The sequence below is a fragment of the Thunnus maccoyii genome, chromosome 22 (assembly GCF_910596095.1).
Source record: "Thunnus maccoyii chromosome 22, fThuMac1.1, whole genome shotgun sequence".
Lineage (NCBI taxonomy): Eukaryota > Metazoa > Chordata > Actinopteri > Scombriformes > Scombridae > Thunnus > Thunnus maccoyii.
In genome coordinates, this window is record NC_056554.1 from 16,569,721 (window position 1) to 16,588,604 (window position 18,884).

General features: G+C 41.1%; 2 protein-coding genes across 4 annotated transcripts in view; one reads left to right on the forward strand and one right to left on the reverse strand.

Moving 5' to 3' along the window:
* Window positions 1-28: 28 nt before the first annotated feature.
* On the reverse strand, window positions 29-10,082 carry sf3b2 (splicing factor 3b, subunit 2). 2 transcript variants are annotated; one of them, XM_042402076.1, is made up of 22 exons: window positions 9,916-10,082; window positions 9,387-9,433; window positions 9,024-9,074; window positions 8,182-8,412; window positions 7,724-7,774; window positions 6,393-6,483; window positions 6,050-6,144; window positions 5,478-5,586; window positions 5,222-5,331; window positions 4,847-5,104; window positions 4,612-4,734; window positions 4,430-4,510; window positions 4,121-4,348; window positions 3,870-4,019; window positions 3,625-3,714; window positions 3,085-3,192; window positions 2,791-2,898; window positions 2,215-2,357; window positions 1,503-1,604; window positions 1,126-1,225; window positions 798-989; window positions 29-402 (listed from the first exon to the last, which is right to left on the reverse strand). In XM_042402076.1, exons 1-22 carry the CDS (start codon window positions 10,043-10,045, stop codon window positions 331-333), a joined length of 2,670 nt encoding a protein of 889 aa, XP_042258010.1. In that variant the 5' UTR covers window positions 10,046-10,082; the 3' UTR covers window positions 29-330. The 2 variants fall into 2 exon arrangements, with proteins under 2 accessions (XP_042258010.1, XP_042258011.1); XM_042402077.1 differs by lacking the exon at window positions 7,724-7,774 and having other exon boundaries at window positions 9,916-10,081.
* A 1,325-nt stretch (window positions 10,083-11,407) lies between these two features.
* Window positions 11,408-18,884, forward strand: part of capn1 (calpain 1) — a 31,547-nt gene continuing 24,070 nt past the window's right edge. The window contains exons 1-3 of one of the 2 annotated variants that reach the window (XM_042401004.1): window positions 11,408-11,580; window positions 15,701-15,823; window positions 16,123-16,415. In XM_042401004.1, the coding sequence (XP_042256938.1) occupies window positions 16,161-16,415 (255 nt within the window). In that variant the 5' untranslated portion in view covers window positions 11,408-11,580; window positions 15,701-15,823; window positions 16,123-16,160. The remainder of the gene's footprint in view (window positions 11,581-15,700; window positions 15,824-16,122; window positions 16,416-18,884) is intronic. The other variant, XM_042401005.1, reaches the window with a different exon arrangement.

Consider the following 18,884-nt stretch of genomic DNA (forward strand, 5'->3'; position numbering starts at 1 on the left):
CAAAAGAAAAGTAAAGCAGAGGACGGAAGAGTTTTGTCATCACTTCATTTATTTACAAAAAAAACAAACAGAAATAAACATGGTTACAGTGAAAAAAATAACCAAGACATTAAAACGTAGGGCTTAAACAGAGGAAATACGTGTCACCGTTGTCATGTCACGCTGATGACATGAGATGAAAGCATCGGCTATTTATAGGTTTAGAAAAAGACAAAATGTGTGTTTGCTGCTTCTGGCCTAACAGATGATTGGTGTTGCATCCTCTCGAGTTAAAATTTGAGTAGTTCTTCCTCTTTCATTTCCTGTTGTGGCTCGTTTCGTCTCGCTGCTCTAGAACTTGAATTCTTTGTATTTCTTAGCGCCACCTCGTGTGTCCTGCGGCTGAGCCTTCCTCTTCTTTTGCTGTTTGGTGACGAGGAAGCAGAGAGAGAGAGAGAGAGAGAGGGGAGGGGGGGGGGGGGGGGGGGGGGGGGAAGGAAATTAATATTCAAATATCATGAGGGGAAAACTGAAATGACTGTAAACCAGCCTGTTACTTTCCTTTAGTTTAGAAATAAACACTTGTAGAGTTGGTTTTTTCCTACATTTTAAACTACACTTCCCAGAGTCCACTTGTGTTTTGACCTTTTCTTTGGATATCAAGAAAATTCTCCAACTTCCAACCAAACTTCAGAAACAAAAGTGTAAATTCTGGGTGTATTTTTTTTTAAACAAGCAATCTAGAGTGATAAAACTGATATTTACTGATGAAGTCCTATAAAATAAACGAATACGGCGTTGATTCGGTGCGTCTGTACCTTCTGTTTGGCAGCGTGCTCAGCCACCATGTCGCTGAAGTCCTCCTTCTCCACCTGGGCCTGCTGCTCTCTGACGTGCTCCTCGTACTTTTGGGTCATGGCCATGGGGTCCAGCTCCAGCTCCTCTGGGGCCAGGGCCACCTCCACGCCCTGGGACTCCTGTCCTCCACCTGCCTTGCGACCTGCCATAGCCTGGAGACAGCAGGGAGGTGGAACAAGAGGAGGAAAGACAGAAGAGTTGTGAGGAACAGGTACAAATAGAGGCCCTTGTAAATATTAAAACTTGTATTTCTCTGTCAGTAATTTGGCTCACGTAAGGCGGTCTTACCCCTGAGATGTCGTAGATGTGCGTTGAGGCCATCATGGCTGCTCCTACGGGGCCAGTTCGTCTCTCTGGAAGAACAGTGAACAGCTGCGGCGTCTCATTCCTGCAAAGACAAGAACATGGTCAAACTATCAGTCATCTTCAATTGAAGTGACAATAAGCAAAACTCATTTTTTAGAGGAGGGGGACTTTAAATTCTGCATTTATTCATCAGATTCAATTCAGTACTGTTTGTGTAAATAAATGTTTATGTAAATGTTGCCTCTTATTTACTCTACTCTAATCTCTTTGAATAAATCCATTAACAAAATAATGTGTCTTCAGAATGCGGTGCACCAGAACAGCAAGAGTAAATGGAAAATTAATGCTGCGACACTGACCCGTCCATGGCCTCCTCGATCTTCTTCTTCCTCAGCTCAATCAGCTCTGGGGTCTCCATGCCGGCGGGTACTGATGAGAAGCCTCCGGGGGTGATCAGCCCGCTGAAACACGAGAAAATGAGATACAGCACGTTATGAATTTAACCGTGAGTGTGTATGAATATTAAGCACATCATGTTATGGAGCTGTGACGATGATGATGTGAAGCCTGCGGGCAAAAAAACAATCTCATTTATCCATGAATACACACATAAAAAGCTATTGAATGACGCAGATGGACATACAGTTAAATGACTCATTGGCTAAACCAATTTATCCAGGTTTAATACAGATTGGAGCAGGTGGTTTTATTCCCAAAGTCATCAGTGTGTGTCTCTGCATTTATGAGAGTGTGATGAAAAATTATCATTCAGCTTTACATCTCACTGATAAGACTGGAACACAGAGGCTAATACTTTTAGTAGCATGGTTGCTATTCATTTTTTAGTGTAGATTTCCTCTAAGGAATTCCTCTACGAGCTTATCCATGCAGGATAGGATTTATTAACAGATTATTCTTTACCCAAAAACAAAACACCCTGTTGATTGCTTCCTCTTCAACGTGACTGTCGTGTTGAGTTCAAGTGCTCCGTCTCCACATGGAGAACCTCTTATACTGGTATGAGACTCTTCAAACTGTTTTTAAAAACATAACATTTTTTATCTCAAGTACCTGTCTGCTGGCGTGAAGAATCCGGTTTCGTCCGGTTTCTCCTCGTCGCTCTCCTCCTCCTCCTCTTCCTCTGAAGACTCCTCGTCGGATGGCTCCAGCTCTCCCCACGGTGTGTGGTCCACCTCCTCCTCCTCCGCTTTGGCCTGGATACACAAAACACATTTGCTATCAGTCAATCGAATAACAAATAGGCTGTAAAGGATCATCGTGTAGTTAAAATGTACTGCTTTGAATTTAAGGATTTAAATCCTTCTGGTTTTATATGGAGATAAGATGATTTAAGACATTTTCCACCACAAGGATGATGATTTTAAATCATTATTTTATGCACAACTGTAGATCTTAAAGTTGTGGAAAATAAATGCACTTGTATTTATTGCACCATTTTCAATTTTTATGATAGTAAATTTGATTTTTGCAAGATTATGTCAGTCGTAGCTTAAAAGAGGAGACACAGCTGATCATTATGAAGCGCTTTGCATGCTTACATGACAACCTGTAAGAACCCTGGAGTGTCGTGTTGTGTGTGTTTATGAGTGTGTGTGTGTGAGAGAGAGGCTGTGTAGTTTTTTTGACCTGGAAGTCTGCAGCGTTGGTCCCAAACACGTCACCGTACAGAGGTTTGCCCATTTCATCTACCGGCGGCTTCCCCCAGCCTCCGGCGTGATAACCGAAAGTACAGTTCTGAGAGGAGAAGAACAAGATGAAGAATATTCAAATCAATATGAACACAGTGTCGTATTCATCCATTAAGATTTTGAAATGGAGTGGATACTTAAACACAAAACTGGAACGTTAAACGGAGTGACTTTTTAAAATAGGATGATATAAAGGGGTATAATTTGCAGGATGTAACATTTGTGCTCGTACCTCTGGGATGGGTGAGTTGAGTCCGGGGATCTTGAGGTTGGGGTAGGAGGGAGGGGGACCGTACCTCTGCATGGCTATCAACCAGGGAGGAGGCACCTTGTGGGCGTTCTGGAGGACAAGAGAAACGGATAATATAAGCTCACAAACTGGCATCGTCTCCTCAATAAAAGCAGTCGCAGTGTTCATTTGTGCTAAAAATATATAACATTTGTCCGTGTCTAACTGTGGCTGTCTGTGCTGTTGCTCTTCTTGTTACTGTGTTTGTTATGTTTGAATAGTTCAGTCTCATTCATTTTCACAGCATGTACGCTGATGCATTTAACAACAGGGTGAGCAACATAACAGCAGGGATAACAACACAATAACAATAAAACAGGCAACAGACATGAACGCATCTTTTCCCACAGAACAGAATAATACTAGATAAGCACTTAAAAAGGTCATATTTTTGCAAATTGGGGAGAAACTGCGCTTAATTTCAATGCTTTGCTGATTTAAAACAGTTTTATGTTTTAATCATGATGCGTTAGTGGAACTCACAGGTCCGACCGGCATGCCCAGAGCGATACGCAGCTCGTCAGACAGGTCGCCCGGCTTCTTCTCCTTCAGACGAGTCTCAAACTCTTTACCCTGCAGCCACAAAAACACACATTTAGTGGATCTTTTTCAGAAAAGCAGATTGTGGTACTGTGAGTAATCGTTTCTGGCATGAGTGAAGACGATGAAAGAACGTCTTTCGACATAAATATGAGGAAGAAATCTCATTAAAAAGAAGAATCTAACACCTCGTAGTAAAGGTCTCCGTGGATGGTGAGCTTGGGTTTGATCTGCCATTTGAAGAAGGCGTCGTGGAGCTTCTGGTAGTCGATGTCGATCTTTCCCATCTTGGGACGGACCTTCTCCCTCATTTTGGTTTTCATGGTTTTGGCGTCCTCCTGGAAACGGAGAAAGGAGCCGTGTCAGTGTTAAATCGCTGTGCGTGAATTTTTACAACTTCTTCATTTAAAAAAACATAGCAAATTTGAAGAGACTCCACCTTCTCCTGCAGGGCCTCCCTCATCTCCTGGATACCAGTCCTCTTGATGAACTCTGGAAGCTCAAACGGAGGCTTCTCTATACCTCTCTTGCCCTGAAGATACTTCCTTTTGAAGCACCAGTGGCGAGGAACCGGCACCGTGTTCCTGGTGGCTTTCAGGTGGACCAGCAGCTTGGGCTCCTGAGCCGTCACGTCGTGCATCTCCACCACATCTGGACGGGCCACCAGCTGGAGCGAAGAGGCAGGAAGAGAGGTTAGATGAAAGGTTATCGTCTTGAGTAGTGAGGATGAATGTTAGTCTCTATTTACCTGTTTGAGTTCAGCCACTGTCAACCTGTTCATCCTCCTCAGCTTCTTCTTTGATAGTTTGGGTACATCTAGTCTGACTTCCTGTACGGGGAAAAAACAGGTTTTTAAATACCAAACATGTAAACAAACAGGATTTTGATTTTTCTGTTCTGCTTTTGTAACAGATGGAAGGATTTTCAAACCTCGTCGCTTTCGTCGCTGTCTTTCTTCTCCTCCTCGAATCCCTTCTTCCGCAGCACAGCCGTCTCCTGCTTCTCTGCCTTTTCTGGCTCCTTCTCCTTTTCTTTCTTCAGATCGTCTGTCAGCTAAGAAAGAGAAGGAAACAGATTTATTAGAACAAAATCCAAAACCTGTAAGCGACAAAAAACAATGACGAAAATATTTATATACGATAAATGAACAGTCCTCTGTAGTCACCTTGAACGCCTCAAAGATCCTCTTGAAGAAGATGTAGTTGGGATCGTAGATCTCTGGCTCCTCTGTGATGTACTCAATCTCCACCTCTGGCTCTTTTTCCTTGTCCTTCTCCTTGTCCTTGTCCTTGTCCTTGTCCTTCTCCTTGTCCTTGTCCTTCTCCTTATCGCTCTCCTCCTTCTGCTGCTCCACGTGCTCCTTCTTCTCCTGGGCTCGCTTCTTCTTGCTCCTCTTCTTGCGGTTCCTGCGTCTGCGGTTTTTCTGAGAGATTTGGCTCATAAGTAACTTTATCAGAAAAAGTCCATTTTTATGTTCTGCCTTAATTCATGAATGAGATGTGACTCAAATACACAGAAGGTGGTTTTAGAGAAAACTTACATCTTTCTTAGACATCTGGCTGTCGTCGTCTTCAGTCTCAGACATGACTGCTGCAGAGGAGTTGGTCATGTCCATTTCTGCTCCCTCATCGTCCTCTTCTTCCTCCTCTTCTAAAAAGGACAAAGACAGATGAATCAAAACTCGAGTAAAACATGAAGTAATCAGCATAACGGAACTGCAGCGCAGGTGTTCTTTTGTCTTAAGCTCATTTCTTCCTTTGTCAAACAGGAAAAATGCGGCTGACAGCTGTACTGACCTGTGGGGTCAGTGAGCTGCTCCTGTCTGATCTCCTTCAGCTGGAGGATCTTCTCTAGCGCTTGAGGGATCTTGGGGCCGGTGACGCTGACCTCCTCGCTCTGCCAGGCCTGGAACAGAAGCAAAAAAACTTGAGATTAGGAGCCTGTAATAGTCTCCAGCTGTTTATCAACAAAACATCTAAAAACCTGAGAAAGAGCAATCACATTCCAGTTGACAAAAGCTTAATTTGAATTGAGCTGATGCCCAATCAATCTCAAGAGCAATCAAGAGAAGAAAAAAACCCTGCAGGTGCTAAAAAAACAGTTTCAATACTTAATTTTGTTATTTTTCAAAAGGGAACAGTTATGTCTAAAACTAATCATCAGTAGTTATTCTGTGTTCACTCCACTTTGCATTAGGCTGCAAAAATACACTTTTAAAAACTTAGTCTTGGAAAATATGTTTTTAAAAAAAAGAATGAAAGTATTAACCTCATCTGAAACTATTGGAAAGACCACTGCTAAACACAAGTAGCATTATAACAACAACTTCAAACATATAAAGGCACACAAAGAGAAAAACTCTGCTCGCCTCTCTGTTATCCTCTCCTGGAGGAGGTGGGACTCTCTGTTTCTGGCTGGGCAACATAGGGACACCGGGAGGCAGCGGCCCACGAGGATCCAAACCTAAAAATAGGAAATTCATAGATGATATTAATCATTTTGGATGTGATTATTTCCACTGCAGATATACACAAGTCACCACCACAACCTCACTGGAAACCTAAAGGCTTCTGTTTGTATACAGATGAAACCACTTCTGGAAATACAGTGTTTTCTTTTCATTTTGTGCCCTGAAGAAATGAAACTGTGACATGAAAATAACATATTACGGCTGAGGTAATGTGCAGCAGGAATCTACGTCTCCAACATACCTCTCACTGCGCTGACAGGGGGCATGGCTCTGGACCCCGGGCCCATCTTTGCCATCTCCTGCTGACGCTCCTGTTCCAGCAGCACTGCAGCCTGATACACAAGGAGGGAGACGGGATGAAATAAACGGTTGAAGAAAAGTAGTAGAAACGTGGGTTGAGGAAATAAACAGAAAGAGAAAAGAATGCAGGTGGAAAAAGAAAAGGATGTCCTAAATGTTTTAAAGGGATCATTCTTAAACTGCAAGAAGTTCGATTTGGGAAAAAAAAAAACTGTTTAAAAAAAATGTTTTAAAGTCCGTGTAAAGGAAAAATCAGACATTTCTTTCCAAACACGTTATACATGTTAGAAAATAATAGCTGAAAATATTTGGGAAGACTGTGAACTAAGTAGTACTGAATTATGGAGTTAGAGTGTTAAACTGTTTTTCACCATTTTTTTTCAGGATTTTTTGGGTGGGACTGAAATGGTGGATCCATGACATAGAGGAATGACTAACATGATCCCTCCTTCCTCACTATATAAACACTAGAGCCACACGTACTCATAGTTACTAGTTTTATACACTTTCCTTGGAGACAACTGGGATTCACTTTGTATAATCTGCTGTTACAGGTGAACGGGGCCATTTTTGGTCAATGTTAGCGCTCAAGGAGTTATTTTAAACCCAACTGAAGCGTCCATTCACAGGTGGAGCTGCCAGCGGCTCGGCTTTGGCACTGGCTGTGCGGCTGGGAGGTCCCCGGCCAGAGGGAGAGGATTTGCCGGGCAGCACTTCACCAAAAAGCGCAGTGTGAGAGGCAGTTTCTCCAAGAGTGACGGCCACAATGAAGCCGCTTTTCAGCAGAGAAGTGAGTAATGATAAGTGCACCTAACTCAATAGCAATGATTGGTGATTGATCGCTTGTTAACTAGTCGTTTAAGTTATATTTGTACAAAAATATGTACACCTACAAAATATGTGCAGAATTAAACAGTGGCTCCTAACGTTATTTTATTTTAAAAAATACCATCAGTGCTGCTTGCCTTACACCTAGAAACAAGGCCTATTATAAACTGTGTATTTTTATACGGGAGTTTGGTATGAGCGTTGTGAACTCAGAGGCTGTTCAGTTGGTCTGTGCAGCAGACACGCCCCCAGTGTGTCAGAGCAGAGAATACTAATCATTCAAATTTGGCTGGGTGGTCAATTACACATTTTTCTGTGGTGTGACAAACTCACAACACATATTTATCCTTGCTTTACACGGACTTTAATTATTTTGAATTAAAGCTCTTTATAGGATAATTCTGTTGACTTTATCTAACAGGCAGATTATCTTCATCATCTCACCCTTTTCTGCTGCTCCAAAAGATCCTGTTCATCCATGACACGGGACTCACCCTAAGATACAAACAAACAAGTAATGACCGAGCAACAGCCATACTCTAAAACTAACACCATATCTGAGTGTTGTTGTGTATCTTTTTCAAAGAGCAGAAACTTACTACTACTCTCTAGCGACTTCATATAGAAGTGTGCTGTCGTGTAAAAATGTGACAGCTGTTGTTTTTAGTGTCATTTGGATTCTTCTAACCAAAGCAGATCTCTTATCTCTTTCCCTAAATCTTACCAGTTCGCAGACTGACTGCACTCGTTGTTATGGATCAATATTTTTTGGATGAGGTGGCATCTTTTGCCTTTATTAGATAGGTGAAAGTACATACTGACAGGAAACATGAGTAGAAAGAGGGGTGTATGAGATATGTGGTCTGTAAAACTCGCGCTAAACCCAGACTCACCACCCTCACCTGCTGTTTGGCTCTCTCCTCCTGCTGCAGCACTATGGCTGCTCTCTGCTGAGCCATCTTCAGCTGGTCATCCTGTGACAGGCCTGGAGGGGGAAGACCTGGAGGTTCCATGCCCATGTGCATGCCTGGTGGTGGAGGCCCTCCAGGCATCATGCTCATAGCCTGGAGCATGCCCATACCGGGAGGCATGGGTGGCATGGGCATCGGGGGCATGGGAGGGATACCCGGCATCTGTGGAGGAAGGAACACCGTCTGTGAGCCCAGTCGGCTGAAACTGAGGCCGTGAGGCTTAATTCTACTTGAATTTAATGCGTTTGCCATGTTGCACTATTATTTACTTTATAGTGATGCATTCCAACAAAAGGTTTTATAATGCAGTGATAGATACAATATTAAGGCTGAGTGAAAATTGTGAGTAACAACTGCTGAAGAATTATTTGTACATAACCAGGCAACACTGATTAACACCATTTATTACTACTTGTATAACAGTGCCATGTTTACACATTTAATCTGAGATGCAGTATGGATAAATATAGCCAAAATGTTGACGCAATGTGCCAAAAATCAAAAACAGAGCATAGATAAAAGCATTATCATAGTATCTAAAAAGAATAATATTTGCATTTGGTAAACACTTGAAAGATGAAAATGCATTAGAGCTGCAATGACTACATACATTATACAACATTTGGGTTTTGCTGAATAAACTGACACAACTGTCTTCTATTCAGGGTAAACCTTAACAAAACGTCTAACCGTTGTCAAACTGTGTGTGCAGACATATTGGAAAGATAAAGACTGTGTGAAAAGATAATTCACAGTCAAAACACAAACATTACCTGTGAGCCCATTGGTTTGTCATCATTGGGTTTGCTGAGAAGGATCCCAGTCTACAGAAGGAAACACAGATGACTAAAGGCTTCAGTGTTGTTTCTTTAACTCCATGAGCAGCAGAACAATCCATCCATTACTACTGTTATGCAGCTGCAAGGTTTTCAACAGGTTTACAACAGCTGAACCAGGCTGCAGCCGCATATAACATTGATATACAGGTGACTTTTGCTCAAACAGTACAGTGTATGTGCTTTTCCTTGCTGCATATCAACACTAATAGACATACACACTCAATCATACATGATCAATACATGAAAAAAAGCTGCTGCATGGTTAAAACCAAAATGTATTGCGGCTGTGTAAGTTACCTGCATCATGTAGCCTTTCAGCCTGTCAATCAGCTCCTCTCTGGGACCTAAAGACGGAAGAAAACGCGATTTAGAGAAGCAATGTGAACTCCTTTAGTAGTAGTAATGTTTTCTATTACTCTTAGTAAATATATACCGTTACACTGAGGTTTCTGTGAATGTAAGCTCCTTAGTTACACCAACAACGAAGTTAATGGTAACTCTGACAAGTGTTTGTAGCTAACGTTACATGACCCTGCGTTGAAGTTAGCCTGCTAGATAAATCAATGGGCTGCTTACCTGGAGGACCAGGTAAATGCTGTAAAGCGCGGCTTTTAGTGGGTGATATTGTTTTTTTAATGCGTTGTTTGCATAAAAAGAGATCGAGTACGTATTTTAAAGAGTGTAAACACACCGTAGGCCCAACTTTAGCTCATTATAACGTCAGTGTTGGGTCTTGCTAACTAGCATTAGCAGGGAGCTAGCTCTGGTTAGCTAAAAACAGTCCTTCTTCCAGGGTGCTCTGAGTGTTTCCAGGTCTTTTTCTTACCCATCGCGGGCGCTCCCAGCTCGGCCAGCTTGCCTTGGAGCTCCGGGTTGCTCCATGTATTCAAAGCCGCAATAGCACTCCCTAAATCAGACGGGTGGGATTCGGTGCCCGGCGGTCCGTCGGATGCCATGTTGAGCTTCTCTCAATGGAACAACGGAAGACCGCGGAGGACACGCTAGAACCCTGCAAAGCATGACGGGAAGCGCTATGCCGCACTCCCTGCTGGGAAACGAAGTCCGACACTAGGAACATCGCATTTACTGATTTTAGCCTGTAGATAGCAGTGTTGACATGTTGAATCCTACTTTAAATCCCTAGAAACATCCTCTATGGTTTGGTATAATAATACATTCTTATTTATACTTACTTTAAAGCATTAAAGTTTGGTAAGGCATGAATCTTTCTTACGAAAATGAAATTTTAAAATCGACACTGCACAGAAAACCCACAACAAAACTTTAGAATGTCCTTCAGCTACTGTTTCAGGACAATTTAGGTAAAGTTAGTGGTGGAAGAAGTATTCAGATCCTTTAATTAAGAAAAAGTACTCTATTACAGTTTAAAAGTATTGCATTATAAAAAGTAAAAGTCTATTTAAAGTATCAAAAGTACTTATTATGCACACCATGGTTAGTGTTATATATTATTATTTAATTGCTTACAATTATTATTACTGATGCATTCATGTGTAAGCAGCATTTCAATGTTGCATCGGGTCCATATGGAGCCAATTTTAACTCTTTTACATGCTGCTCAGCAACTTTAGTTGATTACTTCCCTGTCTGTGTAAAATGATGGAGGAGGAAGCGTGATGGTCTATTATTATATTGAATATTGTATTTCCACTTTAAAAATAATGTTATTATATTAGATATTAAAACATAGAAATGATCTTGCCAAACAAAAAGATTCAACTTTTTTAAAAAAAATCTCCAATTGTTTATTGGTTCTATGCTTTAATTTCAAAGTACATTGACATAGGCTATTAAATGTATATAAATTTCAATAAAAAAATTGAAAAATTGAGGTGCTCTAAAACTTTTGTGAGTATAAAACTTTATATATAAGTGTAAAGTAGTAGTACTAATCATTTGTAACATAGTAACTGCTGTGCACCAGATAAATGTAGTGGAGTACAATATTTTCCTTAGAAATGTAGTGTATAAAGAAGTGTATTATGGAAATACTTAAACCTCAAAACTATATATAACAACAATACTTGAGGAAATGGACTAAGTTACTTCCACCATTGAGAAAAGTGAACTAGGCTGATATTAACATAATAACTTCCATTGCAATGCGCAGCACTGTTTTAGTAAGACAGCTTAGGTCGACCTGCGTACAGTATATCTACCAGTGCCAGCACTTCCTGCATTAAATATGACCATAACCTAACAAGATTAGGATGCTTTATGAAATAGCATATGCTCTAAACAAAAGGAAGCCCACAGTGTTTGAAGCCCTCCCTCTCAGCAGTTGTATGACTATTGGCACTGCGCAGACGCACAGTGAAGGGGGCACACTAGATCCAATAGATCACGCAGCAGGGCGTTTCTAAATACTAAAAACGCTGGTGGAGAGCAGGGGAGGGGACGGATCTATATTAAACATGGAGGCAAACTGAATGTCAAAATAGCTACATTTTAAAGGAAACACCCGGGCAAGGTAAATATGAATTCATCAACACTGGTTTTACTTGACGCCTCTACTCCACTGTAGGCTGTGTGCCGCGCAGCAGGAAGATTGAAAGCATATGTCAAAATGCGTCCAACATCCTTGTCTGAACTTTTTTTCTTCTTTTTTTTTTTTAAATGAGGAGAGCATAAAGTTTCTGACCCTTTGCTATGTGAAAACCGTAACCGATCATTTAAAACAACGTCCTCGCTAATTATCTCACAGTTTTCACGACATCATAAAAAAAAAAAAACCCGTGCAAATCTGTAGATGTTACGCGGTCAGTTGCGCAAAATCCGTTGTTGTCGCTTGCGTTTTCCTTTGCTTAGTGTACACGGGTACTGTATTTGATGAGAGTGAGGTGAAACGGAAAGGGGGTCGCCCAGCTGTTCGTGTTAGTCAACTTAAGAAGTTGGCAAGTTGCGCTTAGACATTGTATCTCTGCTCAGGGGCCACACCTACCTCAACAATGCTTATCTGAGGGAGCCATATGTCCATCTCAAAGTTTTACTCATAAGGATATGCTTTAAAATACATAAAAGTGGACTGATGTTCAGTAAATCTAAACCTCTTGAAGCAAAATTAGTGAAATCTACTTGTTCAGCATGTTTTTAAGTGTTCGTGAGTGTTTTAAGGCTGTTGCATGATACCATTTTGATTAATAAAATCACTCCTAGATTCAGCATTTTATCTTGCCCAGTGGTCACTGGGCGTGTCTAGTTTCTATGCAGGTCTATTTTCACCATGGCTTCAAAGCAAAGATACTTTGGATATTTAATTTCACAGTGTTTGGAGATTGAGTCTAGCATGCAGAAATACACCGGAGGCGTTCAGAAGGTTTACTCACAGCACACACACTAGACCTCACACACACCCACAGGCAATGCATAGCTACAATCAGCATGTATTTAAGTATTCCCTCACTGTCTAATGTGGAAACCTCAGGCGTAGAAAAAGCAGCAGTGACACATACTGTATTGACATTGGTTTCAAAATCTTTGCGTGTGTGCAGCTAAACTCATGTGACCCACTGTGTGCCCCTTATCTGTCATTATGTACAGTATATTTATCTTTTTATAGCTGCATATCTTTTTTTTTCAAATTGCATAATAACAGTTAATAATGACATAATGTGTATGTAACCTAATTCCTTCTTTAGTAAACGTGGAAACAGATGACTGTGATCATGGTGGTTATTTACAGTATGGCTGCAATTCATTACATGGTGTGTTATGGAGGAAATATGATGCCTTTAGAGTTATTTCAATGCATGACTGTGAGATAACATATTACTCACTATATGTTGTGGGTTGGTCACACATATATTTCCATAGAGAAGGTTCAGTAGGTTCATTTCCTCATCTGTTTGAATTATCTTTTTATATATTTTGCTTAATCATACAGTAACTCATCCCTGTTGGTAGACAGCCAGTGAAAAGCCTCCCTTTGTGTGTCTGGGCATGTAGTCTACAGCTTGTCATTTCTCATAGATGTCACTACCTGCGGTGAGGTGGAGGATATCTGTGTGTGAGTGTGTGTGTGTGTGTGTGTGTGTGTATAAGGGAGGGGTGTGTTAAGTGTGTTTCACATATGAAGGGAAATAAAATATTCATTATAGGCAAATTGAACTCACATTGGTCAGAGAGCGCCCCGATAACACCAATGCAGAGGCATTAAAGACTTAAAATAAAACCACAGAATGGTCTGGATGCTGTGGTGGAACATGCAGGGAGTTGTTTCACTTTATTGTTGGTTACAGTAAATTCAGGGCATCTACACTGGCTGCTGATTTAATACAAATGCCCAAACTCTGCCATGTAACTGTTATGCATGTCTGGTAGCAATCAGACTGAATTCATTCAAATAGACCCATTCTAGCATAGTAGCTTTTCATTGTAATATGTGTATTACTGTTGTAATAACAGTAGATGTAGTAGCTGTAGCTGCAGAAGTGGCAGAAGCAGGACTAGTAGAAGTAGTAGTAATCATACTTGCAGTATTAGTCCATTTTACATGGACCCTAACCCTAAACCCTAACCCTAAACCCTAACCCTCCCTAATACAAAACAGCTTATAGTTGACAATATTCGTGACAGTCATTGCAAATTGTGCATATTTATGGTACAAAGCTAAATTGTGAACACCTAAAAACAATTATGCTGCATTACCTAATGTGAAGCAGCACGCAAGCAAAATTAAAGATCTCTATGTGCAAAGTTACATTCAGGTACACTATCATTAGTCCTATAAAAGATGTTCTCCATGAAGAGGAAATGCTTTGTCTGTTGTGTGATTGAGACGATGAGTTAAGGACTATAATTTTTAGCAAAATGTCCTTCACCTCTGCAAGCATCTTCTGACTAAATCATTATAGAAGACATAAGTTTGTGGTAGATTTATTGGGAAAAGAGACAGAGTTCTTTGTTTGAAGTATAATGGTTAAGACGTTATGGTCTTTTCTGACAGGCGCAGTTTTAGCACTTCAACAGTTGGTGTTAGAAGCCCATGCAGGCTGTGCATTTGCATGTACACAAAGTAAAAGTAAACACTCACTGGTGTTGGCGGTAGTTGTAGGTGTAAAAGTAACAGCATTCATAGAGACAGTAGTATTCGTAGTAATTAGGCTAGGGATAATTTGAATTTTTTATATTAGTGTTGAAACACTGCCTGAATTACAATACTGATACTTTTTTGTTATACCTAACTTTGAAGAATATGAACAAGCTTTTTATAAACATGGTTTTTACATTTAAAACAAGAAGCCAATGTTCTCAAATGTTGAACACAAGCAGTGTACAAGAACTTATGCTTTCAATCAGAAAGAGTCTGATCAAGCAATAAGTAAAGAGGATTACAAATTTGAGTGGACATTCAATGCCAGCTTTCACTTTATAGTTTTTGATACCTCACAATAGGGTCACAACCAGAAGAGGTATTAAAATCATTAGAGGTGGCAAAAAGTCTAATTATCTAAAGTCAATTTAGTGATAATATTTGTAGCAGTTGATGCTAGTATGAGTCATAGCACTAGCAGTGATGGTACAGTAGTAATCATTGTAGTCCTCTTGCTAGTGGAAGTCCTACTGCCCACATCTTCTAGCAATAGTCAGAGAAAGTGTAGTAAAAGCAATGTCTCCATACAGTTCCTCATAACAAAACAATTCTTCTTCACAGTCAGCAAAAAAAGAAGCCTGAGAACCAGATGTTGTAGTTACATGTGCTGTTAGCAGGAACAGTTTTCAGTCAGTGAACTGGGCTGTACTTCATGGGTGTGGTTCACACACAGCAGTGGAAACTGTAGCAAGACTCTACTGCACTCTCTAAACCAATGAGAGCCAAACCCCCCCCCCCCCCCCCCCCCCCCCCCAGAGTCTGCGCCGACTGACAGCTGAGTCTTGAAACAGGAAGAGTGTTCAGTTTGGATAGCAAGAGAGTTGAGGTAGTTAAAAAAAAGAAGCCATAACAAATAAAAAAAAAAGTGAAGTTAAAATAATCCTGGCTTATGTGTATGTTTGTTTGCGTGAGTGTTAGACAGAAAGAGAGAGAGACATGTGAACTGAGACAAACTGTTTCTGAAGCTCCAGTTCTGTTGAGAGCTTTGGTGGCACTAACAGTTCACCCCCCACCCCCTCCAGCTCTGCTTAATTAAAGAGTCAGAGAGAGCTTTTGCTTGTTCTTGGCCTCGTGCCGCCTTCATTGTGCATCAAGATTCACACAAAACTGCATCCTCTGTCAGCCCTGTGCACAATTGTGTGTACCGCACGCACACACAGCTGCCATCCACAGAACTTTTATTAGCAAACTTGTCTGATTAAACATTGACTTTAATAAGTTTTGATTGACACTGTGTACACATTCTGCACCACATTGTTAAAGTAGCGCTGATATGCCTATTGTGACTAATCCCTGTGCTATGCATAGCCAGCGTGTGTGGATATGGATGACTGGAAAGGGCTCATTTTGCCTTTTAACCCTGAATATGTGCATATAGGGTGTGTTGGACTGCTTCTTTTGTCTGTGCCACATACACAGCGCACTGAGCTATGTATGGACTTGCATCTTTGACATACTTTCTGTGTTCAGGATCTCATTTGTGGCTTCTTTTTTTTAGGTTTTAGCAACTGGTGGGACAAGAAGGGACCGGCAGCCTTTGCTCCTGTTGGCGTCAGATGTTTGGACAGAAAAAATAACTGTGATTGAGATAAGATCCATCTTCGCTGTGAGCCTTTAAAACGTCTGCATCTTGAGACCCTGCACTTGTGATTGTTATTGCATCCGAAGCATCCAGCTACATCTGAACCACAAGCACCACAACCAAGCAGCAGCCTGCTTTTATCAATATTTTATAGCTTCTTAATGGCTGCTGATGTTTCATACTGATTTATGATAGAGCCACGAAGCCTTTACCACCTTATATCAGATTTACGTCAGTGCTGCCGCAGTGCTTTACATTAAAACTGTAGCCGCGAGAAATCACAGTCGCCTTATCAATCACTGATACATTCTTTTATCTTATCGTTGCTCCACACATAGAAAAATACAACTGTGACTGTTAACCCCACGAGCTCAGAATGGAGCCGCACATTTACGCCACAGGCATGGCCGCCCGGCTGAGGAGCCAGTGGGATCGGGATGAAGGTCTGGGACAGAACCACAAAGCGGTGAAGTTTCTTGGTCAGGATTATGAGTCTCTGAGAGCCCAGTGTCTCCAGAGCGGGAGGCTGTTTGAGGATCACCTGTTCCCGTGTGCGGCTTCGTCTCTGGGATTCAAGGAGCTTGGCCCGAGATCCTCCAAGACCTACGGAGTCCGCTGGATGAGGCCCACGGTGAGAAACGGAGGGGGGGGGGTCGGAGAACTCTGCTGTGTTTATTGATTATAACTTTTGATAATTTAGGTCTTTCATTTAAGGTTGCAAGACCATCACACATGCAGTATTAGTTCCTGTAGTTTCATCCCAGCTTTCTCCTCACGTTTTGACACCAACTGACTTTTGACAGGGCTGTGCATTTTATACCTCCAAAAAAGGGCACGGTAAACAAACCCTGCAGAATCCAGTAGAGTCCTCTGTCAAAGTATGACTGATTCTCAGTGAGGAAAATATGGAAGGTATTCTGGTAAATATTTGACTTTTGCACCATATTTTACACTGTTTGGCTACAAAAAAGTGTTTAAGTGTTAAATAATATTAATGTTTTTGCATTTTTTTAATCCAGTTTATTACAAATCACATGTATACATCAGGCATAGTTAACATTTTACAAAGAACATCATAGGTTTTCAAATGTCAAAATGTATTTATCTCACCTTCAAGGCAGCTATTGTTTGATTTCATGGTGTTATATTATAAAATGCAACTTGCAGACACTTGACACTTATTTGACATCATTTATTCAGTGAAAGTTAAATTACCTTTGTTGGTAATGCAGCTTCCTCTGCTTCATTAAAAGTCTTACTAGTGCCGTGCACTGAAGTGCTGGTGTAAAGCGCATTTAACGGTTGACAGTCTGCTGCCAAACTGCAACCTTTTCAAAGAAAAAAAGCTATGAAGTTCATTCTTCACCCATGTTCTTGTTCTCCTTTGTTCGTCTTTTTCTTTGATTTCCACGGAGTGTAATTGCAATGCTGTTTGTCAGTCAGCTCTCAAATCTCAGCATTCAGCCTGCAACTGAAAATGGAAACAAAGCAACGCACCATTTCAACTGCAATACCTTGCAAGGAAATACAAAGTTTTCTTTTCACAAACTTTCCACACTGAAAGAAATGATGAACATAAATGCCTCAGAGACATAAAGAGCACATTTTCAATCTGAAAATCTATGATTGTCTTTTGAAAAACGTCAGCAGGAATGAAAGTAGGCCTTATATGTGATTTGAAAAACACAAAAAAGCATGCAAAATGCAGGTATGGTCCTTTAAGTTCAAGACAAACATGCGTGTGCTAACATGACTGTAGAAGCAAGCAGATAATGACTGAACATCCATTCTCGGTTGAACTGTTCCTTTAAGACCTTTTATTACTCGTATCTCCCTAAATGTCCAGTCTTTTTCTCTCTTTCTCTCTCATCACTGCTCCCTACATTATAAATACACCCGGGTACTCCCTGTAGCTGAATATGACACCAGAGAACGAAGTGGGACTGTCTTCAGGGGGGCGTTATCACGGGAGCCCTGAAGACAGCACAGTCTCATTACAGTTTGATTCGCTCATACCGTGACAGGTCGCTGCTGTCAGTCGTGATCTGAAAAGCTCTCTAGTCGTGATCATTAGCGTGACTGCAGCCTTTTCGCTCCTTTCGCAGCTTCCATTTGCGCGTGCGAGAGCAACCGTGCGCTTGAACAGTGTGTAGACCTCAGTGTAACGTGTATATCCTGTATGTTTCTGTCTGCCGTAATGCTTTCCGTGGTCTCACTTCTCCAAAAAGTTTCATCTTTCATAATGCATGTGCCTCTCCTGCACCACAGGATCTGTAATATTTACGCTGCATAAGAGGGTTCATGGTGTTCACATCCCCCCTCCCAAAAAAAATATGTGCTTTGTTTGAGCTTTAAATTGTGTGAATTTAAGCCAATGTGTGTGTGTGTGATGGTTTCTGTGAACTCAACCATGTGTCTTATGGTCTGCGTGTGTGTGCGTGTGTGTGTGTGTGTTTATGGGGCACAAGGAGAAATGGAGAATTTCTTTTTATAGCTTCATGTTGGGTTTCGCACGCTCGACACTCAACATGCCGAGCAGGAGATGGGTTGTGAAGCAGGGAATACTGAGGAACAAGACGTGGAGAAGAAACACTAGAATGCAACATTGTTTTCCTGAAATGTTTATTACATGACCTTTGCATGTCCTCAAATAGTCTGGTGTTAATTTTAGCCGTGCATTATTTTTTTAAAGGAGCGGCTTCACATTTGGGAAAATACACTTGTTTGCTGTTTTATTCAAAGTTGAATAATAATACTGCTAAGGGGAGATAGCTTTGGGATGTGTGTGCCTAGCTTACATTAGCGCACAGACTAGAAGAAGCTCAGTCAGAAGTAAAAAAAAACAACAACTTTAAGTTCAAGTAAAAAACCAACAACAAAAACATCTGAAAACAAGGCATTATGGTTTTAAGAGCTACCTTTTGAGCAACCTCGAACATCTCAGAAGTCACGTATTAGACGGGGGGTTGCTATTTGTGCTAGCCTTAAACGGAAACAAAACCCAAGGAACCGTTACTTTGATGGTTATGATTTGAATGCTGAAAGACTTCTTCTAAAGCCACAGTGTCATGCTTTTACATGTTTAACCTCACATGTTAGA